The 27,885-nt window shown below is 35.7% G+C and overlaps 1 protein-coding gene across 5 annotated transcripts in view; it reads left to right on the top strand.

Annotated features, from left to right (window-relative positions):
• The window catches only part of LOC128550079 (fibrillin-2-like), an 81,756-nt gene extending 55,634 nt beyond the window's left edge, over positions 1-26,122 (top strand). For all 5 annotated transcript variants that reach the window (XM_053528191.1, XM_053528192.1, XM_053528190.1 and 2 more), the window contains 18 exons: positions 279-401; positions 737-868; positions 2,341-2,463; positions 4,214-4,345; positions 4,594-4,728; positions 5,261-5,392; positions 7,577-7,708; positions 8,969-9,100; positions 9,687-9,815; positions 12,282-12,416; positions 12,872-12,994; positions 14,443-14,565; positions 14,896-15,030; positions 17,754-17,897; positions 18,826-18,957; positions 21,982-22,131; positions 22,860-22,926; positions 24,785-26,122. In XM_053528191.1, coding sequence (XP_053384166.1) covers positions 279-401; positions 737-868; positions 2,341-2,463; positions 4,214-4,345; positions 4,594-4,728; positions 5,261-5,392; positions 7,577-7,708; positions 8,969-9,100; positions 9,687-9,815; positions 12,282-12,416; positions 12,872-12,994; positions 14,443-14,565; positions 14,896-15,030; positions 17,754-17,897; positions 18,826-18,957; positions 21,982-22,131; positions 22,860-22,926; positions 24,785-24,800 — 2,195 coding nt within the window. In that variant the 3' untranslated portion in view covers positions 24,801-26,122. The remainder of the gene's footprint in view (positions 1-278; positions 402-736; positions 869-2,340; positions 2,464-4,213; positions 4,346-4,593; positions 4,729-5,260; positions 5,393-7,576; positions 7,709-8,968; positions 9,101-9,686; positions 9,816-12,281; positions 12,417-12,871; positions 12,995-14,442; positions 14,566-14,895; positions 15,031-17,753; positions 17,898-18,825; positions 18,958-21,981; positions 22,132-22,859; positions 22,927-24,784) is intronic.
• Positions 26,123-27,885: the final 1,763 nt, after the last annotated feature.

The following is a 27,885-nucleotide window of genomic DNA, read 5'->3' as shown; positions in this document are numbered from 1 at the left end:
CAGGTGTCAAAACTCTGTTTGATTTTGTTTAAAATTATGACCCTTTGTCGACTTATATTCATTAAATTGACAAGGCTATTGAGAAGTCGAGCGTTGCTGTCCTCCGACAGCTTTTGTTTTTAATACGAATTTGTTCTTAAAATTGAAAGGCTTTAATTTCAAAATAGATACATGTATCCAGAGTGTGACAATAGTTGTTCTAATGATTCACAGTACTACTTAACTCGATGGAAACTTCTTCGATATACGATAAAAAAATAATTGTTTTCTATTTCCAGGATTTGGCGACAGTTGCATCTCTAATTTCGACTGCGGAGCACTTTCAAATGCAATTTGTTCAAACAGAATATGCACATGTCCGCAAAGTTACACACAGAGCTTAACCTCTTGTATACGAATAGGTTTGTGCTTGTAATCGATATTCATAGACGTCACAACAATAATTTTATTGTAAAGCAATTATGTTTCACTTTTGTCATATTTCTATAATTAAAGCATAACTTGTTAGTTTACTAAATATTTCTATTCGATCAGTCTTCTCATATAAGAAACGATGTGTGTTGTTTGACCAGAGTGCATATGTACAGTTCTTCAGTATAATCTAGCGCATTATAATTACATACACTGCAATAGTTTGCTATATTACTATATGACCGTTGCTTACTTAAGACTTTACACATTTGCAATAAAATGTATACATTCAACAATACACTTGCATTACTTTTGCGCATTTAAGGTCTTGGTGATCTCTGTACAAGTAACAGTGATTGCTCTGGAGTATCAAATGCTTTGTGTGACACAGGAAACCCGAGAAGATGCGTTTGTGAATCAGCGTACAAGAATGTAAATGGTGTATGCGTTACTAAAGGTCAGTAGTAACAAATGCACTAAGGTGCGAAGAAGATTATCAAGTTGTTAATTAGAAGATTATACTCATGTTTACATACTTTCGGAAAATAATTTATATCATGTAGTTTCAGATAAAAAATAAATTGTTCCTGATAAAGTCATTGCTTATGCAAATTTCCTCTGGTTATTTCTTTCAAATAACATTTTCACGGGAAAATAACAAAAATCTACATTTCAAAAACATTTAAATATATCTTATACAAAGGTTTTAGCGACAGTTGTTCGGCAAATTCAGAGTGCACAGTCGATCTATCCGGAGATATGTGTGACTTAGACAACTCCAGAACTTGTATATGTCCAACTACATTTAAGCAAGTCCTTTTCACTTGTAAGCTGATAAGGGGCCTCCGTGGCCGAGTGGTTAAAGTCGCCGATTTCAAATCACTCGCCCCTCAACGATGTGGGTTCGATCCTCACGCGGGGCGTTGCATTCTTCATGTGAGGAAGCCATCCAGCTGGCTTACGGAAGGTCGGTGGTTCTACCCAGGTGCCCATTCGTGATGAAATAATACACGATGGGGCACTGGGAGTCTTCCGCCACCATCGAAGCTGGAAAGTCGCCATATGACCTATTATAGTGTCCGTGCGACGTTAAACCCAACAAAATAAAAAAAAATCAGCTGATAGGTTTGTATTAGATAGATTATCTTTTCCTTTTAAAGGGTACATCCAGTGTGTGCATTAGTATAAACCGAACGATTGTAACTAATTAAAATAAACCCAAGTAAATTATCTAGAATCGCCTGATCTTTTCTTCTTCCGACTTCATTTAGCAATGCATATCGGTAAAGCGTTGTATACAAGCGTACGAGTATATATTGTTCCTTAAAAGTAATTACGTATTTGGTAAGCGCGTGTGCACATTTTTGCACGCTCATGCACTGATGGAAGTTTTAGTGTATTTATTAAATTTATTTTGAATGTTTATATTTACTATAACATAAAATACATAATCTTAAAAAAAAATCACCCAATTATTAGCTCGGCTTTTAAAAGAATAAGTAGAGCTTTTGCACTCACCAATGCGTCGATGTCAGCGTTGGCGTCCCGATTTGGTTAAGAGTTTGTGTGTAAACTGGTATCTCCATGATCACTTGTGGGAATGGATTGAAACTTAATCCACTTATTCACCGTGAAAACCTGACTTATACTGCACAGGTGTCAAAACTCTGTTTGCTTTTGTATAAAATTATGACCCTTTGTCGACTTATATTCATTAAATTGACAAGGCTATTGAGAAGTCGAGCGTTGCTGTCCTCCGACAGCTTTTGTTTTTATCACGAATTTATTCTTAAAATTGAAAGGCTTTAATTTCATAATAGATAGATGTATCCAGGGTGTGACAATAATTTTATAATGATTCTCAATACTACTTAACTCGATGGAAACTTCTTCGATATACGATAAAAAATAATTGTTTTCTATTTCCAGGATTTGGCGACAGTTGCATCTCTAATTTCGACTGCGGAGCACTTTCAAATGCAATTTGTTCAAACAGAATATGCACATGTCCGCAAAGTTACACACAGAGCTTAACCTCTTGTATACGAATAGGTTTGTGCTTGTAATCGATATTCATAGACGTCACAACAATAATTTTATTGTAAAGCAATTATGTTTCACTTTTGTCATATTTCTATAATTAAAGCAACGATGTGTGTGTTGTTTGACCAGAATGCATATGTACAGTTCTTCAGTATAATCTAGCGCATTATAATTACATACACTGCAAAAGTTTGCTATACTATTATATGACCGTTGCGTTATTAAGATTTAACAGTTGCTAATAAAATTATACATTTTAACATACACTTGAATATTTTGCGCATTTAAGGTCTTGTGTCTCTGTACAAGTAAATGATTTCTGGAACAAATGCTTTGTGTGACACAGGAAACCCGAGAAGATGCGTTTGTGAATCAGCTTACAAGAATGTAAATGGTGTATGTGTTGCTAAAGGTCAGTAGTAACAATGTACTAAGGTGCATAGAAGATGAATCAAGTTGTTAATTAGAAGATTATAGTCATGTTTACATACTTTCGGAAAATAATTTATATCATGTAGTTCCAGCTAGAAATATTTAAAAATAAATTGTATCTGATAAAGTCATTGCTTAGGCAAATTTCCGCTGGTTATTTTTTCAAATAATAGTTTCACGGGAAAATAACAAAAAAAACTACATTTTTAAGACATCTAAATATATCTTATACAAAGGTTTAAGCGACAGTTGTTCAGCAAATTCAGATTGTACACTCGGTCTATGACTTAGCCAACATGTCCAACTACATTTAAACAAGTATTTACCACTTGTCATCTAGATTATCTATATTCTCACAACAAGTACACCCACTATTTATTTGTCTGATGTAACTAATTGAAATACATCAAGTAGATTATCTTGAATTACCTATGCCTTTCTTCTACTGATTTTATTTCGCAGTACATAACGCTGAAACGTGGTATGACAGCTAGAATGTATGTTGATCCTAAAAAGATAATTAATTACATATTTGGTAGCAGCTTGTGCACATTTGCGCCACGCACATGCACTGATGGAAATGTCTCTGCATTTTAAAAAAGACATTTTGAATGTTGTATTTACTAAAACATAAAATACATTATCTTAACAAATATCAGCCAGTTATCTTTAAAATACACTTGCTTTAAAATTGAAGGTTTTTAATTTCATAACAGATACAGGTATCAAGGACTTGCGACAGTTGTTCTACCGATTCATAATAATACTTACTGCGAAACAATGGCTCCAATAATTGTTTTCAATTTCAGGCTTTGGTGACATTTGTACTACTAATTTCGATTGCGGAGCACTTTCAGGTGCAGTCTGTCCAAACGGAATATGCGCATGTCCGCAAGGTTATTCACAGAGTTTAACCGCTTGTATACGAATAGGTTTGTACTCGTTGATGTTTTAAATTTTAAGATTTTTATAGTACAGATTATTTATTCGATTGTTACTAGGAATTATGTTTCACATTTGTTTTTAGTTGTATTAATTATAAACGAAGTCTATTCATGAATTAATTCTGAATATTCATTCTTTAGTGATCAGACCTTCTATAATGTTTGCAACATTGCTTTGGTGCTCGTATATGAACAATTCGTACATTTTTCTCTACAAACATTCAACAACATGGACATTCAGTTGCGCATTTGAGCTGTGCGGTTCATGCTTACATCCACTGAAATTGTTTGTAATATTGCTAAATGACAGTAGCATACTGAGGATTTTTTTACAATTGCAATAAATGTATATATTCAACAAAACACTTTTTTATGCATTTAAGGTCTTGGTGATCTCTGTACAAGTAACAGTGATTGTTCTAGTGTATCAAGGGCAGTGTGTGACACAGGAAACCCGAGAAGATGTGTTTGCGAATCACCTTACAAGAATGTAAATGGTGCATGCGTGGCTAAAGGTCAGTTGTTGCAAGTGAACTAAAGTGCATAGAAGTTACATTATATAGTTAGTTATTAAGATTTTAGTTACATTTCCATACTTTCGGATAATGAATTATATCATGTAGTTCCTTGTAATATTTTTAAAGTAAAACTGTTCCTGATTAAGACATTGCTTAGACATATTCCCTCAAATTATTTTTTCAAATGATATTTTCACGTAAAAGAAATGCATTTTCAAAGACATCTTTATATATCTCATACAAAGGTTTTGGCGATAGTTGTTCGGCAAATTCAGATTGCAGAGTCGGTCTATCCGGAGCTGTGTGTGACTTGGACAACACTAGAACTTGTACATGTCCAACTACATATAAACAAGTACTTACCACTTGTCAACCAATAGGTTTGTATTAGATTATCTTTTCCTTTTAAACAATATATCCACATTATATCTTATATGCTGAAGTATTTTTATGGATTTTTTTGGAAAGAAAACACAAGAACGGGGAGAGTGATAATGAATTTGACTTAAAAGGCAGGCTTTGTTTAGGTTCATACAGCTACATTTGTCAGAACAAATTAGTTTTAGTTTTCTACGAAGCGTCAAAATGTCTACGTTTATATTTCGTTTGCCAGAAACGACAATGTCTTGCTAGATAATTGTTACATCCTTTTTTGTCTTTTAGTCCCCATTTCTTTGTTATAAACCAGTTTCGTTTATTTCGAAAAACACCTTCATAGATATTTTCATCAAAATAGATTAGCAGGATGGCAAATACTTTTGCAATTAATGCACATGTATGTAAATGAAGTACCTTTGTGTATGTAACACATAGATTTGTTAGTTTATTCTTTTAAAAATAACTTACGTGATAAGTCGTTTCAGAGTTTTTTTCATGGTCAGATCACTCCAAAAACCGTTGTTTTTTCACTAGGGTTTGGTGACAGATGTACCAAAAATGACGACTGTGGAGCGCTGACAGGAGCTGTGTGTGACCTAGCTGGTACTAGAACGTGCATATGTCCGGCGGCGTATGAACCAAGCGGAACAGTTTGTATAAGAATAGGTATGTAAACACGACAAGGTTAGCATATATTCGTCATATTTTAAATATGTTGCGGTGGCAGGTGTGTTTAGAACCACATTGGAAGCCTAGTGCGAGATGTCGTGGGTATGCTGTCTGGTCGCATCATACCAAAGACGTGAAAAAGGTACTAGTTGAATCTTCGCTTGGCGCTCAGCATTTAGAGGCAGGAATGGAGCAATGGGTAATGGATAATGGTAATGGGCATTATTATTTTTTCAGTAATGGAATGTAATGGGTAATGATGCTTTTTCCCATTACATGTAATGGTAATGCAATGCATTATTTTTTTTAAAAAAATGAGAGTAATGGTCAATTAGTTTTCCATTACTTGCCATTACTTATCTAGCATCTAGTTTGGGGTATAGTCAAGATGGAAACACTGACAACCCATTTTGAGATTCTTTCTGATACATCTGGAAACTTTAAGGATAAATTCCGCCATTGCCTGACTTTATAAGTGGCAGTTTTAGAGTAACTTCCAACTTCAGACCAGACAGATGTAGGCTTAGTGACTTAAACTCCGAGGCTTATGCAATCAAGACAACCGAGACATTTTAGATGAAACATTTGACATACATGTATCAGTATACATTTGCAATGTACATTTAGTAGTAATTATTTAATGTACTCACTCGTAACATGTGACAACTTTCAGAATAAAAGTATTTATTAGAATACTTTCAACGGTCTTTAAAATGTTTAAATATAATGGTAAGGCATTACCATGGCATGGTAATAGTAATGGTAATGCATTATATTCAAAATTGATGTAATGGTAATGGTAATGAGGTAAATCCCAATGTAATGGTAATGCATTACATTACCAAGTAATTGACTCTATCCCTGTTAAGAGGATAGTACTAGGACTGGTTAGCCGGTGGGTGTCACTAAAATGTGAATGGATGTGGTAGCATGTCGGGTGTCTACGGCGTGATATCCCAGTTAAGTAGCACTATAAATCTGGGAATTGCACTAACCGCTTCAGGTAGACACCATTGTTTATATGACTGTAAATTATGTATAGGTTAATATATATCGGAGAGCAGCCCGAGGGCAATTATCTTCTTCCAGGGCCATTATCACTCAAAGGCACCGCACTCCCATGTATTTACCTGTTTATTACATGTTTACCTATAATATAGTAAAACAGTTAAGTGTGTTCTTTTTTATTGGTACTGGGATCTACTTGCATAAAAATTTGCAGCTTTTCAGTTTCTATATTATATGTATAAGACGCTATATATTGTATAAAATCAAACGCCTTGATAGTTGCACTATGTCGCTATTAGCATAATTTAGGGTTAGAAATAAGTTATATCACGAGGAATATACGACGCTACGCTCAAGATAATTTTAAAACTAAAATATTCGCTGTCTTTCCTCCATGAAACGTAATGACGTCATTTCTGTTTACGGACGTTAATTTTCCGCGCTAACGCCAGGGCCATTTGATAATGTGATAATGCATGACGCAATGCGATAACGAGAGAATTTTCTGCACAAATTTGTTACTATTTATAGGTACTCATGTAATAATTGAAAATAAAACGCCTTTGTTTCCTTCACACAAACGCACATGCACACACTCACTCACACACGCACGCACGCACAGGTATAGTTGTATGCGACCGGCTTTGCTCGTATGTTATTTTCTACAATTTTGGTTGGATTTTATTGAAAAGTTACTTTTTATGATAGGTAGACTCTGTGTCTGCTAGATGTCAAACTTAATCATTTCTATGTTCTCAGGGGCATCTGTGGCCGCGTGGTTAAGGCCACTAACTTCAAATCACTTGCCCCTCACCGATCTGGGTTCGAGTCTCACTCAGGGCGTTGAATCATGATTCTTCATGTGAGGAAGCCATCCAGCTGGTTTACGAAATGTCAATGGTTCTACCCAGGTGCCCGCCGCTCGTAATGAAATAATGCACGGAGGGGCACCTGGGGTCTTCCTCCACTATCAAACCGGGAAAGTCGCCATATGCCTATAATTGTGTCGGTGTGACGTTTAACCCAACAAAAAAATAACCTGTCAACATGAATTCCTTTAATGAAAGGAATTCTTGTTGGGTCATATGTATCTTTTTTCAGAATTCCAAAACACTTGAAAACTAAGTGAATGAATCATTTTGATTTTGTATTAACTATGATCTTTATCTGTAGGATTAGGTAAGATGTGTTCGAGAGACAGTGATTGCTCTGAGGTGCCAAATGCAGTATGTGACACCAGCAATACGATGACATGCGTCTGTCAAACGTCATACAAGGCATTAAACAGAATTTGTGTACTGATACGTAAGTTCAGTCAATATGTTATTTTTCTTTTACCCTACAACAGTGTTCTGGGTAATGCATTTTGTATTGTTCTTGTATATAGGCTTATGTCAATTTACGTTTTCCTAATTCTGACCAAAATCTAGCTACATGTTTAGTGTAGCTAGTTGTACAGCATCATTTACCAGTAAGCATTAAATATTATTTGAATAAAGTTTTCTTTTTCTGTTCATTGGTCATAAAGTTAAGACGTGATAAACACACTATTGATGATATGTATCTGCTACCATGATCATAAATCGAGGGCTTAAAGCGAAACTATTCTATCTGCTTCTATTTCTGTATACAGATAGACCAGTTTTGCTCTAAGCCCTCGAAATGTCTCGAGCACGCTATATTGCGTTTACTTTTATTCTGCTTTGCAAACTTCTCTGTATTCTTACCCGGGATTCTTAAGTATGTCAGTAGTTAAGATTAATATAATTTAATAATAATTGTGTTTATTTGAAAATCCGTAATATGAGCCGTGCCATGAGAAAACCAACATAGTGGGTTTGCGACCAGCATGGATCCAGACCAGCCTGCGCATCCGCGCAGTCTGGTCAGGATCCATGCTGTTCGCTTTCAAAGCCTATAGTAATTAGAGAAACTGTTAGCGAACAGCATGGATCCTGACCAGACTGCGCGGATGGTCTGGATCCATGCTGGTCGCAAAGCCACTATGTTGGTTTTTCCATGGCACGGCTCATATAACGATTTAATCTGCTTTATAAGATTTCTCCTTAACTTCTTAGAGATTCTTAAACATACTTCCTTGCAATTTGCTTTTTTTCTGAAATATGAACAGAACTACTTAATAAATTTAGTATTGAAGATACAGAATTATATGATCCTGAATACCTGAACATCATTGAATTAAAATATTGTATGTTTTTGTATCGTACACAATTTTTCCATAAATGCCAAATACGGGTTACGCCCATACAGGGGAAGGTCAACGAAGTCGTTGTGTACAATGGCTATCATTTCATGTTATGCAAACTATTCAAATAACCTAATCGTTTTCGTTTATCGTAGGATTTTACTTTTTGTTTTTCAGTTTTATTTTTTCATTAGACTTTATCTTATTAGAAAGATGTCAAGTTATGGAATGTTCCCGCGTAATTTTTAAAGTCAGACTTATGCAATTAATTGACAAATACGATACTAGTGATATACATATAAAATGGGAGACTTTCATGTAACTATAAATATGTAACTTAATGTATCTCTTTTTCTTAGAATTGGGTGATGACTGTAGGAGTAATGATGACTGTAGGGGAGTTGCGTCATCATTTTGCGATACCGGTGTTACAGATAAATGTACCTGTCGTGCAAAATACATCCAGCGCCTTAATAAATGTGAAATTAGGGGTAAAACGACACCTTTTCTTGTTTTGATATTATGAAATACGTTTTAAAACTACTATTTACAGTTTCAAAGATACATTATGTGTCTCTTGGGCAACTGAAAGTAATTCCAAGGAATAATTGTTTCATTTTATAATACTATACTGTATATTCTTTGATATATCATGATTTTAATATCTGAGACCAAGTGCATTTGTGCGTTAACTACCGCGCCGTAGACTACGAACGTCGGTGCAGCTTAGTCAAGCGGACGGCTGTATCATAAAATAAGTATATAAAGAAGATGTATGCCATATATGCACATGTTTGTTGTTGTTGAATGTATGCATTTAGGTACATTACAGATAGTGTGATGTACATAAACGTGCAAAGTTTAATATTCAAATTTTGAAAGTGTCCATCAGAAATTGAAGAAATTGTTGACTTAGTGTAAGAATTATTAAAACAAAATGTGCAATTTCACCAACACATAGCACTGAATTACACTATTTATCGAGATACGCAGTGCAGCCCGGGTTGTTTTTTAATATTCAAGGATGGTTTTGATATTAACTTGTAACTCTTCAGTATACATATTGATGTTTTACAGGGCTTGGTGACAGGTGCATGACGGACAATGATTGTGCGGAAGTTTCGTGGGCAATTTGTGACACAAGAACAAATATGTGCATATGTCGAGCCCTATATGAGGCAAGGAATGGACAATGCTACCCAGAAAGTTAGTACTTGATTTGTACTCTTGACAAAGCATTTGACTCGACACTTGATATTTACATATATATTTTAATTGACTGCAAACTATTTTTGAGATATGACGTGCTCTTTAAACAATATATTTAAGGATTGAGTATTAATGTTTACGTTTCTAGTGAACGTTGTCAGATTACACGTACAACCTCACAAAACGGGTCGCCCTTTATAAAATGGTACCAATTTACGCAAAGATAAACGTCATTTTCTGTATAAAAATGCAAAAATAGTGAATATAAATATATGTAAATAAAATAATAAAATTACAATAGCATCTAACAATAGAAATACTTTAAATTTATTACTAAAACTGATTTTATGCCCCCCAAAGGTGGGCATATTAATTTCGCACTGTCCGATCGTCCGTGCGTGCATCCGTGCGTCCGTGAAATTCTTATCGAGCTGTAACTCTGCTACCCATATAGGGATTTTGAAATAACTTGGCATAAGTGTTCACCATAATGAGACGACGTGTCATGCGCAAGAGCCAAATCCCTAGTTCCAAGGTCAATGTCACAGAGGTCAAATGTTAACAGGGTCTGTTTCGTGTCCGGTCCATAACTCTGCCATCCATGAAGGGATTTTGACATATCTTGGCATAAATGTTTACCATAATAAGACAACGTCTCATACGCAAGAACTAGACCCCTAGCTATAAGGTAAAGGTCACACTTAGAGGTTAAAGGTTAACATGGTATGTTTCTTGTCCGGTCCATAACTCTGCCTGCCATTGATGAAGGGATTTTAAAATTACTTGGCATAAATGTTCCCTATATTGAGATGACCTGACATGCGCAAGACCTAGACCCCTAGCTCCAAGGTCAGTGTTACACTAAGAAATCAAAGGTGTTTCTTGTTTGGTCCATAATTCTGTCATTTATCAAGGGATTTGAAAATAATTTGACACGAATGTTAACCATATTGAGAAGGTGTGTCACGCTTATGACCCGGGTCTCTCGGGTCAAGGTCAAGGTCACGAAATCCTTTGTGATTTTTTTTTGCGCAGACAACTGTAGCATTCTTGGGCACGCTTAAGGGGCATTTGTCACCAATAGTGACAGCTCTTGTTCATTCTTATCGGAATACTAACTTGCAAAAATAAGCTACAATGTAATCATTGTTTGCATTTTACTAGGAAAACCATTATAGTTTACACATATATGAGAGCAAATTCTAAGAATATTCAGGATTTAAAGTCTTAAAGAAGGAGCGAATTACGTTGAAAAGAATGAAAATAAAAATGAAAAAATATGTGATATCGCTGTTTTTGTTCGTATCATGAACAACAGAAAACTTCCAAAGTACACACTTGTACACAATTTTCAAAGCTATAGCTATTATAGTATTCATATTGAAATTGGACCTAAACAAAAATTTTACCAAGACTGATTCAAATTTTCTAAGTACATAAAGGGTAATAATTCTGACTAAGTGTATATCAGAGTTTTGATTTTTGGCTTACTTTCTCACTTAATAATGATACACAGGTCTGTACATTTTCAAAACTGTTGCTCTTATTGTATTCGCCTCAGCAAAAACATAAAAAAGAAATTCCAGTTTATAAGTACTAAAAGGACCATAATTCTGACATGATGCAAGCGAAGGTTACGGTACTTGGCTTCTTTACTCAGCTCTGAGATACAAAAATGTGTAAAGTTTCAAAGATATAGCTCTTATAGTTGTTTAGAAAAAGCCGACGATCAAGTGACGAAAATGCCTCGCAGATTTTTTTTTTCAGAAGTGCGACGAGCTAACGCTGGCTGGAGTGTTTTTAAATCTAAAGTTACTGACATTTAATTTTATCATTATCTCTGTTCGTACTAAGAAATCCATCTGAAGTAATACATGTATGTAAAGTTTTGCAAAACCATGTTAGAAATATGTAAAAATGTTCTATTAAACATGTAAACTTACGAAGTAAAATATCAATTATGGTAAGTGCGCATGTTTGCTGGGCGGATTTTCACATTTTGTTTTGTCAATTCTGCGAGAAGACAGTAACGGTTATCCCAATTTTATACTGAGTTTACGAGAAAACTAAATCAATGCCAAACTATTCTTAATTTGAGCCGTGCCATGGGAAAACCAACATAGTGGCTTTGCGACCAGCATGGATCCAGACCAGCCTGCGCATCCGCGCAGTCTGGTCAGGATCCATGCTGTTCGCTAACAGTTTCTCCAATTCCAATAGGCTTTAAAAGCGAACAGCATGGAGCCTGACCAGACTGCGCGGATGCGCAGGCTGGTCTGGATCCATGCTGGTCGCAAAGCCACTATGTTGGTTTTCTCATGGCACGGCTCATTTTATATTCAGTTTGTATTGCTACATCTGTTTGAAAACTATGCTGTCATGAAAAATAATACTATCTTTATCGTGTAGATATTATTTGTATTATCACTGTGAGAAAACAGACTTATCTCAGTTGTTTTACAGCACCACGACTTGGAGAAGCATGTAGAGTGAATGGAGACTGTAGAGAGGTGCTGAACGCTGTTTGCGACATCCAGGATAACATATGTACCTGCTCTGTGGGTTTCAAACAACAGTCTGATACATGTGTTGCTAGAGGTACACTGATACTTTCGTCCCATTTAAACATATCTCAATGGCAACAAACACATTAATTAAGTCAAGTAGTGGAGATAAAAAAATCAAAATAAGATATTGCAACCATGTTAAAAAAACATCATGAGGTCTGTTTACATAAGTAAAACAGCAACACATGGAGACATCGGAACGGTATTTCGTTGTCTTTTCTTTCTGTATATATTAAGCATACAATACAGGTGTATTAACATGTTCCCCTGCTAAAATTCTAAAATGTTATCCAAAGGGGTGTTCACTGAAAATATGCTGACTGAATAACAGACAGTGCAGACCATGATCAGACTGTACGGATGTGTAGGCTGATCTCGGTCCGCAATGGTCGCAAAGGCAAAAATCCACTTGCCGCCAGCAGGCTAGAAAGGACTTTAAATTGGCATAAAAATGATAACAAAATATGAGTCATTGTTCTGTTTTAGCCCTTGGAGACGTTTGTTTAGTGGACAATGACTGCAGAGAAGTTTCGAATACTGTATGTGACACAAGGAGATGCCGTTGTATGCCAGAATACAGTCAACAAAGTAACCAATGTGTTCGTAAAGGTGTGTTTACTCTGCATATCAAGTATTATTTTTGTTATTTAAGCATAAAAAAAAAAGTACTGTGGTATTTGATCTTTATTGGCGGCAGCTGAAGAGTCCGGATACCGCCTTATCCTTATTTTAAGCTTGATAGACATCCTGGACCCCGGCTCAGTCAAGTGTCAATCTCACCCCAGAAAATCTATCTCGAAGATATTAAGGATCAAGCCACAAAGACATACATGTATTTGGTTCCAGAAAGTTTAAAGTGATATTTTAGCTTTTTATTTGTAATACGAAATCTTTTATTTGTAATATGTAATCCAGTAAATATTTCTAAGGGTATGATATTGTGAAACTAGTCTTTGGTATAAACTTAATGGTGTATGTATGCAGTGTCCCTATAACGGATAAAACAATGTTTTGAAAGGTGTAAGACGAATATATCACACTCTTTTTCTAAGACTAAATGACACTCTACATGACATTTTGTTGAATATATATAACACTCTACATGAGATTTGTCTATCACTCTACATGAAATTTGTCTGTGAATATATAACACTAGTACTCTACATGAAATTTGTCTATCACTCTACATGAGATTTGTCTATGAATATATAACACTCTACATGAAATTTGTCTATGAATATATACACACTCTACATGAAATTTGTCTATCACTCTACATGAGATTTGTCTATGAATATATAACACTCTACATGAAATTTGTCTATGAATATATAACACTCTACATGAAATTTGTCTATCAATCTACATGAGATTTGTCTATGAATATATAACACTCTACATGAATTTTGTCTATGAATATATAACACTATACATGAGATTTGTCTATGAATAATATATAACACTGTACATGAGATTTGTCTATGAATATATAACACTCTACATGAGATTTGTCTATGAATATATAACACTCTACATGAGATTTGTCTATGAATATATAACACTCTACATAAGATTTGTCTATGAATATATAACACTCTACAAGAGATTTGTCTATGAATATATAACACTCTACATGAGATTCCGATGGATATATGACACTCTTCATGAGATGTCGATGGATACATTGAATTCTACATGAGATTTCGATTAATGTTAAACACCCTACATAAGAGTTCGATTAATATGTAGCTTTCTACATGAGATTTTGATGAATATGTAACACTGTGTACATGTACATGTGATTTCCATGAATATATATAACACTCTACTTGCGATTTCTATGAATATATATAACACTGTACATGCAATTTCCATGCATATATATAACACTCTACATGAAATATCGACGAACATGTAAACACTCTACACGAGATTTTACAAATATTTACTTTGTTATTTTTTATGCTAGGTCTTTACTTTATATACCATACCCATCAATAGAAACAGTGGTACTGTTTATGCGGTTTGAGATAATTACTTTTTTGTATCAACTTCAGACGTGGTGTGTACCTTTGACGACGACTGTCGAAATATTGCTACGGCTTTTTGTGACAGGCTTACAAGAACTTGCATTTGCCCTACAGGCTACAAACTGCTTAACAACCGATGTGTAGTTAAAGGTTGGTTAAGTCTATATGTCATGTTTGGACCAAAAATTCTTTACAGTGTATAGTTTTATGTAATATTGTGGGGGGTTTTTTAACTTCAGTGTAAAGACTATTAAAATAAAGTGAAGATAATCATTCTTTCTGTATTTAGGCTCATTCAGTGTAAATAACATTAAATATATGGTAGGTAACGGTTATTTCCTTCAGTGTAAAGAGTCTTTAAAGAGTATAGGTAACAGGCCTTTATCTATCAAGATCCATTTAACAGTATACCTCTATTAACAACGGAAGCACATGTACAAATGAAAATGTTACTGATATACAGCTATATATTATGTTTAGTTCTAGGAGACAGCTGTTTTTCAAATGTTGACTGCAAAGGAGTTTTCGGGTCAGTGTGTGATATAGGCATCACACAAAAATGTGTATGCCCGAGTTGGTTAAAACAAACGTTGACAAACCAGTGTGCTTCTAAAGGTAATTGTAGTTTGATTTTGTCGCTTGAGAGCTCATAAAAATCAACAATATTTAGATTAGAACCATTTAGTGTTATGACTACACCAAATGGCGTAGTGGTTGATCACTGGCCTGCCACACAGGCGACATGAGATCAATACATTTAGACGCTAAGTGTTGTTTTTTTTTTATACGCCCGTTTGAAAAACGGGACGTATTATGGGAACGCCCCTGGCGGGCGGGCGGGCGGTGTCCACAGACTTTGTCCGGAGCATATCTTCTACATGCATGGAGGGATTTTGATGAAACTTGGCACAGTTGTTCACCATCATGAGACGGAGTGTCATGCGCAAGAACCAGGTCCCTAGGTCTAAGGTCAAGGTCACACTTAGAGGTCAAAGGTCAAATTCAAGAATGACTTTGTCCGGAGCATATCTTCTTCATGCATGGAGGGATTTTGATGAAAGTTGGCACAGTTGTTCATCATTAGTAGACGGAGTGTCATGCGCAAGAACCAGGTCCCTAGGTCTAAGGTCAAGGTCACACTTAGAGGTCAAAGGACACAAGAAAGAAAACTTTGTCCGGAGCATATCTTCTTCATGCATGGAGGGATTTTGATATAACTTGGCACAAATGTTCACCACCACGAGGCGGAGTGTCATGCGCAAGAACCAGGTCCCTAGGTCTAAGGTCAAGGTCACACTTAGAGGTCAAAGGACACAAGAAAGAAAACTTTGTCCGGAGCATATCTTCTTCATGCATGGAGGGATTTTGATATAACTTGGCACAAATGTTCACCACCACGAGGCGGAGTGTCATGCGCAAGAACCAGGTCCCTAGGTCTAAGGTCAAGGTCACACTTAGAGGTCAAAGGATACAAGAATGAAAACCTTGTCCGGAGAATTTCTTCTTCATGCATAGAGGGATTTTGATATAACTTGGCACAAATGTTCACCACCATGAGACGGAGTGTCATGCGCAAGAACCAGGTCCCTAGGTCTAAGGTCAAGGTCACACTTAGAGGCCAAAGGTCAGATACAAGAATGACTTTGTCCGAAGCATTTCTTCTTCATGCATGGAGGGATTTTGATGTATCTTGGCACAATTATACACCATCATGAGACGAAGTGTCATGCGCAGTTCCCTTTTTAGAATTACTTCCCTTTGTTGTTACTATAAATAGCTTATATTGTAACTTTTTCATTACTAGTCGTAGGGAAAAATCGAGACCACTTTTCTGTAGTACAACATGCATGCTACATCCAATTATGAGGTGTATTTTGACCAATCTCTACCTGGTAAAGGTTTTTGTGTGGACTTACAATTTTTTTTTTTTTGGATTTTTTTTTTTTGTTTAAAGATTACCTTCCCTTAGTTGTTACTATAAATAACTTATATTGTAACTTTTTTATAACTGACCGTAGGGAAAAAACAAGACCACTTTTCTGTGGTACAACATAGATGTTACTTTCAAATTTTAGGTGTATTTTAAGGTATCTCTACCTGGTAAGAGTTTTTTGTGGACTTAGAAAAACAAAAGACTTACAATGATTACTAAACAACCACAAAATTAAAATTCCATTTGCAAATACAGGTGCTAGATTTAAGAAATTTGCTGTGACGGGCGTATATTGTGACATTCTGGCACTGTTGTTCACAATTCTATTTAGATTTGTAATTATATTTTTTATATTAGATCTATCTGATTCGTGCGCAACTAAATTCCATTCCAATGCAAAATATAATATAAAAAGCTCCATCAGCGATATATATAATTTTGCCTGCTTTATCAGTGGAGTCCCGGAACCATAGTCTAGACCATCGTCACAGTTACAGTAATAACCATAAGTTTCTATTCAAGCATTAGATGCAGTAATACTATACATTTATTGCCTTTTGGTGAGGTTGATATGTGGATTTATCGACTGACGTCAAACCGTAATGACGTCACAGCTGGAGGTCAATACGTGTATTTGGCTCCGCCTTCGAGTCAATACGACTTTTTATCATTGATCATGTGACTACATCTAGACCAATGGAAAGGACTTTAACTATAGATTTAATAATAACATATTTTTGGCACATGTATTCAACACATTGTATATTCCATAAATTGATATAACTTATCTTGAAAAACATGTTTTACAATACGCCACAGACATTTCATATCATTTTCATTTTATCTGTTTCTCTTATAAGAAAGAATGAACAGTAATTCATCCTCTCAATTTGTACTGGACATAAACTTGGATTGTGTAGCTGCAAAAGAATTGCAATTGCAAAACAGTCCTTTTATCGAACTGATTAACTCTAAAGGAACATGTTGAATAGATGCCGTGGTATAGAACTTCGTTATAAAATTGTGTCCAAAATATGAAAGCTATCAAATAGCTAACATTTGTTCGAGCACCGGACTGACGGCAATACCCCGAGATCACGACCCATTAAAACAAACGTTAGCAAGTTTCAGTGGCGCTTGGGAGTATAACTCGGTATAGAAATTCATTATAACATTTAGAGAAATTTTGTCAGCGGCCTAATAGCTCAGTCACTAGAACTCCAGAACAGTATTAAGAGGCCCTGGAGTCAGGTGCCGGGGTCGTAACACATAAATTGAGTTGATAAAAGTGTCAATTCCTATACCTGCTAGTTCGTATGTAAAAATCTGCGTATTTTCTACATCTCTACAGCTTGAACGCCTTTATGCATGCTTGCAATACAGAGACTCTGCTATATGTTTTCAGTACTGGGCGATAGTTGTAGGTACAATGATGATTGCCGAGGAGTTTCGATGTCAGTATGTGACAATGACAACACAGCAACATGTATATGTACGACAGCGTACAAAGAAAAGAGAAACTTAACACAGATTGATTGTGTTGTGAGAGGTAAAATTGATTAGAATAAAGTATTGAGCAGTTTCCCATCTGAATGTCATGGATTGATATTTTCCTAATAAAAATTGGTAAAGTTTCATTTGTGAAATGTTGCGTTATAAATCTTAGAGATATATTAACCAGAATTACCAGAGTTATGGTCACTTGTTGGTTTTCATTATGTAAACACTAATAACTTTCGTCTGTTGAAACGTTAAATTCTTTAAAACATACTCGGATGATCAAGCACAGTAAAATTTACATAATGAAAACTTCGATGTTTTTCATAGCACATTATATCTTGCATAGATCTAGTACATTAAATATCGTATGTGTGTCAATCTTCTCAGTCATTGTTCCCAAACTTTTTGAAATGCTTATCCATGACGATATGATGTGCTTTACTTATGATCTATCCGGCCATACATATCCTTATTTTGACACTGCGAGATATATTTTGATAATCAGTACCTGGAACAACTGATACGTATTAGACCTTCCTATCAGTACGGAGCTCAAAATATAAACTGTCAGTGTGTACACTATCGAAAGAATTTTCAGATCTGTTTAACTTTCATCAAATATATCTTGCCTGTATTATTTGAATGCCTTGCCACGGAATACAGCTTATTTCAAACTATGTCGTAAAAGGACCTGCCAGTGGTTGTGTTTTCAAAGTCTTGTCTGAAAAAAAAACGACAAAAATAAAAATATGAAATCTGAAAATATGTTGCATACGAAAATATATTGTATATATGTTCTTCCAAACGGTTTACGAGTTTAGTAGGTGTCATAATTTCATGTTATTTGATACTCTTGAAAAGAAAAACCTATTATGTTTTTACATGTTTAGAACATTCGAATACTTTACGTCCGTTCAGTCGTAGCTATCTTCATGACATTTTTGGAAATAATTTTGAAAAGCGTGGACTACTTTCAGAGATCGGTGATGAGTGCATCACTCATGCTGAATGCAGCGGAACGCAGAACGCCAAGTGTGATATTGGAGGCACAAACAAATGTGTGTGCCCTAGAAATAACAAAAAGCAAAGCCGTAGTTGTGTACCAAGAGGTGAAATGTTGAATTGAATTCTTAGTATCGGTTTCATTTTCTTTTTGTTGTTCAAAGATCAGAGGCATAAGTTCGGCTTACTTTTTTGAAATGGCTCTGTCAGTGAAATGCATACAAAGTTTCAACCTGTACGGACTTTCAATTCAAGTGCACAATTTAATCTATGAATGAACTTTACAATTTTCACAGCGTAATCAGAGATACTAATTAACCCTTAATTTCATTTTCTGGTTCTGGAAATCAATTTTATATCTTTGAATTCAGACTGTGCAAGATAGTATCCTGGAAATAATTATTTGAGCCGTGCCATAAGAAAACCAACATAGTGGGTTTGCGACCAGCATGGATCCAGACCAGCCTGCGCATCCGCGCAGTCTGGTCAGGATCCATGTTGTTCGCTTTCAAAGCCTATAGTAATTAGTGAAACTGTTAGCGAACAGCATGGATCCTGACCAGACTGCGCGGATGCGCAGGCTGGTCTGGATCTATGCTGGTCGCAAAGCCATTATGTTGGTTTTCCCATGGCACGGCTCATTTATTGAGATGACAATAATATTTTAAGTCACATTTCCATTATGGACACTTAGGTTAAAAATATTCTTTTGTTTACCATTCACGTGTGAATTTTAATGCCCAAGTTAAATATTAGACAATATAGATAATTAATTCCCCAGGCCAATGATCGATGCAGAACAATTGCATTAACGAATACCTACGAAAGACCCGTGGTGACATTTCAACTTCATTATTTCACGATTTCTGCTTCATGATTTCACGATTTCCACTTCATGAATTCATGAATTCACGATTTCTGCTTCCTGATTTCACGATTTCCATGAATTCACGATTTCACGAAAAAACTTAACGATTTCTTGATTTCATGATTTCACGATTTCTTGATTTCACGATTTCCACTTCATGAATTCACGATTTCACGATTTCCACTTCATGAATTCACGATTTCACGAAAAAACTTCACGATTTCTTGATTTCACGATTTCCACTTCATGAATTCACGATTTCACGATTTCCACTTCATGAATTCACGATTTCACGATTTCTGCTTCCTGAATTCACGATTTCCACTTCATGAATTCACGATTTCCACTTCACGAATTCACGATTTCACAATTTCCACTTCATGAATTCACGATTTCACCATTGTGAAATCGTGAATTCGTGAAGTGGAAATCGTCAATTCATGAAGTGGAAATCGTGAATTCGTGAAGTGGAAATCGTGAAATCGTGAAGTAAAATCATGAAATCGTGAAGTAGAAATCGTGAAATCGTGAATTCACGAAGTGGAAATCGTTAAATCGTGAAGTGGAAATCATGAAATCGTGAAGTGGAAATCGTGAAATCGTGAATTCACGAAGTGGAAATTGTGAAATCGTGAATTCTTGAAGTGGAAATCGTGAAATCATGAATTCATGAAGTGGAAATAGTGAATTCGTGAAGTGGAAATCGTGAATTCGTGAAGTGGAAATCATGAAATCGTGAAGTGGAAATCGTGAAATCGTGAATTCACGAAGTGGAAGTTGTGAAATCGTGAATTCGTGAAGTGGAAATCGTGAATTCGTGAAGTGGAAATCGTGAAATCGTGAATTCATGAAGTGGAAATCGTGAAGTAAAATCATGAAATCGTGAAGTAGAAATCGTGAAATCGTGAATTCACGAAGTGGAAATCGTTAAATCGTGAAGTGGAAATCATGAAATCGTGAAGTGGAAATCGTGAAATCGTGAATTCACGAACTGGAAATTGTGAAATCGTGAATTCTTGAAGTGGAAATCGTGAAATCATGAAGTGGAAATAGTGAATTCGTGAAGTGGAAATCGTGAATTCGTGAAGTGGAAATCATGAAATCGTGAAGTGGAAATCGTGAAATCGTGAATTCACGAAGTGGAAATTGTGAAATCGTGAATTCGTGAAGTGGAAATCGTGAATTCGTGAAGTGGAAATCGTGAATTCATGAAGTGGAAATCGAGAAATCGTGAAGTGGAAATCATGAAATCGTGAAGTGGAAATCGTGAATTCACGAAGTGGAAATTGTGAAATCGTGAATTCGTGAAGTGGAAATCGTGAATTCGTGAAGTGGAAATCGTGAAATCGTGAATTCATGAAGTGGAAATCGTGAATTCAGGAAGCAGAAATCGTGAAATCGTGAATTCATGAAGTGAAAATCGTGAAGTCGAGAAATCGTGAAATCAAGAAATCGTTAAGTTTTTTCGTGAAATCGTGAATTCGTGAAATCGTGAATTTATGAAGTGGAAATCGTGAAATCATGAATTCATGAAGTGGAAATCGTGAATTCGTGAAGTGGAAATCGTGAAATCGTGAAGTGGAAATCATGAAATCGTGAAGTGGAAATCGTGAAATCGTGAATTCACGAAGTGGAAATTGTGAAATCTTGAATTCGTGAAGTGGAAATCGTGAATTCATGAAGTGGAAATCGTGAAATCGTGAAGTGGAAATCATGAACTCGTGAAGTGGAAATCTTGAAATCGTGAATTCACGAAGTGGAAATTGTGAAATCTTGAATTCGTGAAGTGGAAATCGTGAATTCGTGAAGTGGAAATCGTGAAGTCGTGAATTCATGAAGTGGAAATCGTGAATTCAGGAAGCAGAAATCGTGAAATCTGAATTCATGAAGTGGAAATCGTGAAGTCGAGAAATCGTGAAATCAAGAAATCGTTAAGTTTTTTCGTGAAATCGTGAATTCGTGAAATCGTGAATTCATGAAGTGGAAATCGTGAAATCGTGAATTCATGAAGTGGAAATCGTGAAATCAGGAAGAAGAAATCGTGAATTCGTGAATTCATGAAGTGGAAATCGTGAAATCAGGAAGCAGAAATCGTGAAATAATGAAGTTGAAATGTCACCACGGGTCTTTCGTAAATACCTGCTTTCCAAATTTCTTTGTTTTTGTAAATACAACGCCTTTATGTAGCAGCATTTATGCAAATATTGTTTACAAATGATATATCATTTTCCATTAATTTTATTCTTCTTTTTTTGTCTAAAAGTGCTGAACATGAATTGTGCAAGCAATTTCGAATGTTGGGGAGTAAACAACGCAATGTGTGACCTTGGTACAAACAGATGTACGTGTCTCCGAGGTTACAGCGAGGACCTTGCCAGTGACACTTGTGTCCCAATCGAAGGCTACGTGGACGGTAAGTGGACTGTGTCATACTAGTTAGCACAAAAGCGCCATTTGAGCCGTGCCATGGGAAAACCAACATAGTGGCTTTGCGACCAGCGTGGATCCAGACCAGCCTACGCATCCGCGCAGTCTGGTCAGGATCCATGCTGTTCGCTTTCAAAGCCTATTGCTATTAGAGAAACTGTTAGCGAACAGCATGGATCCTGACCAGACTGCGCGGATGCGCAGGCTGGTCTGGATCCATGCTGGTCGCAAAGCCACTATGTTGGTTTTCCCATGGCACGGCTCATTTATCAACGCACGATATTAGTATTTCTTGTTCTGTCCTTGGTCAAGACAAGTGGCATTTGAGGTCTTGCATGATTCTGGCCTGTGGATTGCATAACCACTCAGAATAGAATTTATTTCCATGGAAAATGAACTTAATGAACACTTGTATCAATTTGCTCGTGTACACATTGCTAGTATCTGTTGTATTTTTACACTATGTCTTCTTATAATAAACTTGGCAATATGGTAAGTTTATTAACTAGAGTGCGGTACATCTTTACTAAAACAGTGTTAACTTACTTGTATTTTTGTATAATTTCATATATTTTAAGTTCTTAATGACATAACTTACCAAAGATGAATAGTGACTTACGTTAAGTAAGTAAACTATCAAAACTTCTTTAAGGAAGGAAAAAGTGACTTAACGTGAAAATTTCCAGTATAAATAATGATTATTATTATTTTCAGGATCGTTACCAAGTGTGATGATATCTGCTCCGCTGATGTTTATATGTTTTTCAGTTACACTTCTAAGGTATCTTTATTTTATTTTCACATAATGTAGAACAATGAGTCAGCCAGTGTATCACAATGTTTATCATTTCCGTTATGACAATCGGCATTTTTCGTTCGTTTCCGTGTTCTCTGGCATTCCCCGGTTGTTATGAAAATCAATTTTCTGTTATGACCGAGGGGTGCCGAAATCGCAGTCGGAAGATACGTACACGAACGGAAATTGCCGATTGTCATTACGGGTCCATTACCTTATAATTTTGAAGTCCGTCTGCGTTCTGACATAACATCCGTTCAATTCTCCAAGTAAAGCATGCGATGATGACGTTGGTTATAAAAACTGTACTTCAATTCTTTTCAACGATTATGTTAACTATCACAACAGTAGTCTTTAAGTGCCGTGTGGCGGCTGTAAAATGTCTCCCCGTACTTGAACTCAGTGTTGTTATACATTCTGTTTCTTTGGGATTATGGAGCGCACTCATTTTTATTATTATAAGAGTTCCGCTTGCCGGTGCTGTAGGGCGTGAGGGGTGTTGCACATTTCTTTACCTCTCATAAACAGAGCCAATCAAACCGAGTCTGTTATAATGTTGCCTGGTTGCGGTCATTGCTTATAAATGATCTTTTTACAGATTTAAATAATAATAATTGCTGATCAAACTCAGAGTGTTTGATAAGGATGTTTTGTATAAATTGTAACAGTGCCTATACAGGTCTAGAGCAAAGGACTTTAGAAAAAACAAATGTGATATATCTGGCCAGGCCGGCTGAGTAGCTTTATCTCATAAACAACAGCCTTTAACGAAGTCGGGGTTCCGAATCGCAATTAAACTTTACCTTGCTAAATTTCTAAAATGGACTAGTCCATCATTCAGTTTTGGCAGTACCACTTCTTATTCAAGGGATGTTCACTGAAAATTTACTGACTGAATAGCGAACAGTGCAGACCACGGCCATGCAGGCTGATCTAGGTCTGCACTGGATGCAAAGGTAAAAGCACTTGCCGCCAGCAGGTTAAAGATTAATGAGCATCAGTGGTTTGAAATCTTGATGGCGATGTCCTCATAACACTATACGTATTATGCAAGTGACTTGCAATTTCAAAACCAGTTAGAGTGTATCCCTCCACTTACGTATCATATAAATTGTCAGATGAAACATTACACCTAAAAAATATCAAAAGATATCATATAATGACATCAATCACCTTGTCTATTTTTGTTATAAGAATGTGCGCCGAGGCGTTAAGATGTTTCAACACTAGAAGGTTTTTGGAGACATTTTGAAAACATGCTGTATCTAATGATATGCCGAATGAGGTAGTAATAAACAATCGTTTTGGATCTTTTTTTTTTTTGTTTAAAAGCGTCTTTGATGCATGTTAGTTTCAGTTATTTTCTATAAAATATTTATGATTGAAACACTCCGTTTTCTTCATCTCAAAAAAAGATGAGAAGAACATTATAATTTAGTGCATTTTACATAAAAGCTGTAGCTTATATGGAGGACATAATATGATGTGAAACATTTCGAGGGCTTAGTGCGAAACGGCTGCAACTTTTGTGAAATGCACGAGGTGCACTGTTTCACACAAAACCTTCGATTTTTTAGCATTTACTCAGTGGACTTATTAGACTTTTTCTCTGTTTAGTGTTGTTATATCATTTTAGATATCTTTAACCCTTACTTTGCTAAATTTCTATAATGGACAGTACCATGGTGCTTACCAAAAACCAAAAAGATACTGACTGAATGGCGAACAGTGCAGATTTTGATCAGACTGCACGGATATGCAGGCTGATCAAGATCTACATTGGTCGCAAAGGCAAAATTAATCGTGTCCAGCATGATAAGGGTTCATATGTTGTGTTTTTCAGGTACTTTGAAGCATAACAAGTTATTGAGGATAATGAGAAAACAAGAATACAAACATCAGAAAAACACAACTGTGCAGATCGTGAAATGAAGAAATTCAGCATTAAAACGGAAATGACATATTCAGTTGGTGTGCTTTTCGTTTTTTGCTAAATATGTTTCATGCTACCATTGTTTTTAATGCATAACAAATGCCATTTATTTGAAACATTTCTCCCTGAGTTATTGCATTTTAAGAATAAAATGGACGGGTATGAGATTTGTAGAAAAGAGCTGTATTTCATTTTCGGCTACTATTGATTTTACGAATCAAATTTCAGATAAAATAAATGTGTTCAAAGTATGTATGTTGATGAATAAATAAAACATGTCAAAAACATTCTACTATGAATTAGATTAAGTCTATCAATGTGATTGTCATTCTTTTCAAATTCACATCACACATAAGTCAAAGGTTGAATGAGTTTTTTGTTCGTGTTATAAATGGTTCTTTGTTTAATTTTAACATGAAATAAAGAAGTAAAAAAACTAAACAATTAAGATGATAACAAAGAGGCTGTTATGATATGAAAATAATTGGCTCGTGTTAAAATGATGATTTAATGTTCACAGCTTGCTTGATATTTTTATAGCGAAATCAAAATAATAATAATATTAATAAATTTAAAAAAAAACAGTCTGCAGCAATATATCATAAGGTTACTGTCTAAGAAATTTCTGTTGAAACTAAACATTCTGAAGTGTAATGTATTGTTTTTAAACGGTTTTGTACATCAAATATATATATATTTCATACGTTAATTTTATACTTGGAAATGTAAGCTGCATTAAATGTCTTATATATGTGCCAAAGCATTATATGACAATAGTTCTCATGTTTATTTTTTATATCATTTACATTCAGTATATTATCAAAATGGAATACTTTACTTAGATGTTAGTGTCACGTATTTACAATTAGATTTATCTTCATTTATGTTTATATGAGCCAAGCCATGAGAAAACCAACATAGTGGCTTTGCGACCAGCATGGATCCTGAGCAGCCTGTGCATCCGCACAGTCTGGTCAGGATCCATGCTGTTCGCTAACGGTTTCTTTAATTGCAGTAGGCTTTAAAAACGAACAGCATGGATCCTGACCAGACTGCCCAGACGCGCAGGCTGGTCTGGATCCAGGCTGGTCGCAAAGCCACTATGTTGGTTTTCCCATGGCACGGCTCATATTATGATTTATGTTATACATTTGTATATGATATATTTCATATTCATATTAACTTTCAGCCAGATTCTGGATTTTCATTATACAATGTAGAATGTAGAAATAACTATTATCAGTTGTTCCTGTTGTTCGTTTTATTTTACGTGTTTACATGCTTGAAATAGAGGGTTGATATTTCATACGTGTACGTGCAGAACTTTATATTATTCTTTATTTCTTTATTCTTAGAGGTGAGAATTGCAAAACTTGCAAATTTCACCTAGTTTAGACGAACACGCTCAGTATGAACTGAAAAACCGTGCCCCTAATTTACGTGTAGTGAGCAACTTTTCTTCTAGACATCAGTAGACCCTTTTACTTAAGTAGAAGAAATTTCTACATGTAATGCATAGCTCCGACCTGTTAATTTAACCAATAATGCCGGGCAAATTGGCAAATACTGATTGAAGATATTGCGTTATCCGTCGATCCGTTATCTTTGTTGCTAAGTCGAAATTGTGTCTCACAAACTTACCGTATATAAATTTTAAACATTGACTTTTTATGAGATTTATTTACATCTTCTTTTTTTTTTCTTTTTTTTTTCTTTGTTTTTCAATATTATTTTCCTGTCCGTTTGAGTTGAAAACTTTCCTGCGTGAAAACGCTTTTTTTTTTTCAAAAAAAAAAAAGCATTATATGCTTCATTTTTTTTCTTATTTTCTACTTCACAAAAGTTGTGTTAGAGGATACCCACGGGTCGCCTAACACGATAAAATGAAAATGTTGCGGGTTTGGTTTGATTGGTACAGTTCACAGACGGTAGCGGAAATGCATGCTACCGTACACGCCCTCTAGTCCCGTGTTGAGCAGAATTAAACGTCTGCATATTTTACAAGTACCAAACACACAACTGAGACATCCACAGAGGTGTTCAAACGGTGTACAGGGAACCTTCAATGATACACTAGAGCGCAATCCCATGAAAAGCGGCATATGGTCCCCAATTAAAATAACGGACTACCCTTTAATGACAAACAATGCCGGTGTAACGTTGTAAACTGACTCTCATAAAATAATGACACCAATATAGAATAATGACCTCCCGGTCATTATTTTATATAGAATAGTGACTCCCCGGTCATAATATTATGACTCCCCCACACGTAGAAAAGTGACCCTCATACAGAATTGTGACCCCTATAGAATAACGACCCCTAACCCAAACCCTAACCCTTACCCTAACCCATCTAAGGTACACTTACAACATAATTATCCCCCATCGATAGGCATCGGAGGAGAATATGGTAATGACATCCGTCCGTGCATGCGTCCGTGCATTTTTGTGACCGCAACTCCTCATTCATTATCGGGCGGAAATTATTCAAACTTTCTGGGATTACTACTTCTTATGCTTAGTTTTGCAGGAAGAAAAAAAAATTGGATTTGCTCCACCTGTTCGGGAGTTATGGCCCTTTATTACTTTTTTTTCTTACATATATCATTATTCATTGATTATAGGACTGAATCGATTCAAACTTTCAGGAAATACTACTATTAATGTTAAGTTGTGGAGGAAGAAACAAATCTTAGATTTGCACAACCCGTTCTGGAGTTATGGCCCTTTTTTCAAATGGCATCGGCGGGAGATATGGCTGTCATTCAACTGCAGCCCTTGTTTTTTTCTAAGAAGAGGTCCTGGCTTCCCTGGTTTCTTTAAAAAACACATTACAACTTTATATATAAATCGTGACGGGTATCGTAACAGAAACTTAGTTAACATATTGCGCAATGGCTTTGACTGTTATAAAGGGGTATAATAATTGCTCAATACGTGTAACTTAAAAGCTCTTGAAAAGTGACAAAAATCACCCAAACCACCAGGGGAATGATTATATTTCAATA

Source organism: Mercenaria mercenaria, chromosome 17 (assembly GCF_021730395.1).
Source record: "Mercenaria mercenaria strain notata chromosome 17, MADL_Memer_1, whole genome shotgun sequence".
NCBI classification, from domain to species: Eukaryota; Metazoa; Mollusca; class Bivalvia; order Venerida; family Veneridae; genus Mercenaria; species Mercenaria mercenaria.
Note: the sequence above shows the minus strand (reverse complement) of the source record. Positions and strands in the feature narration are given on the sequence as shown.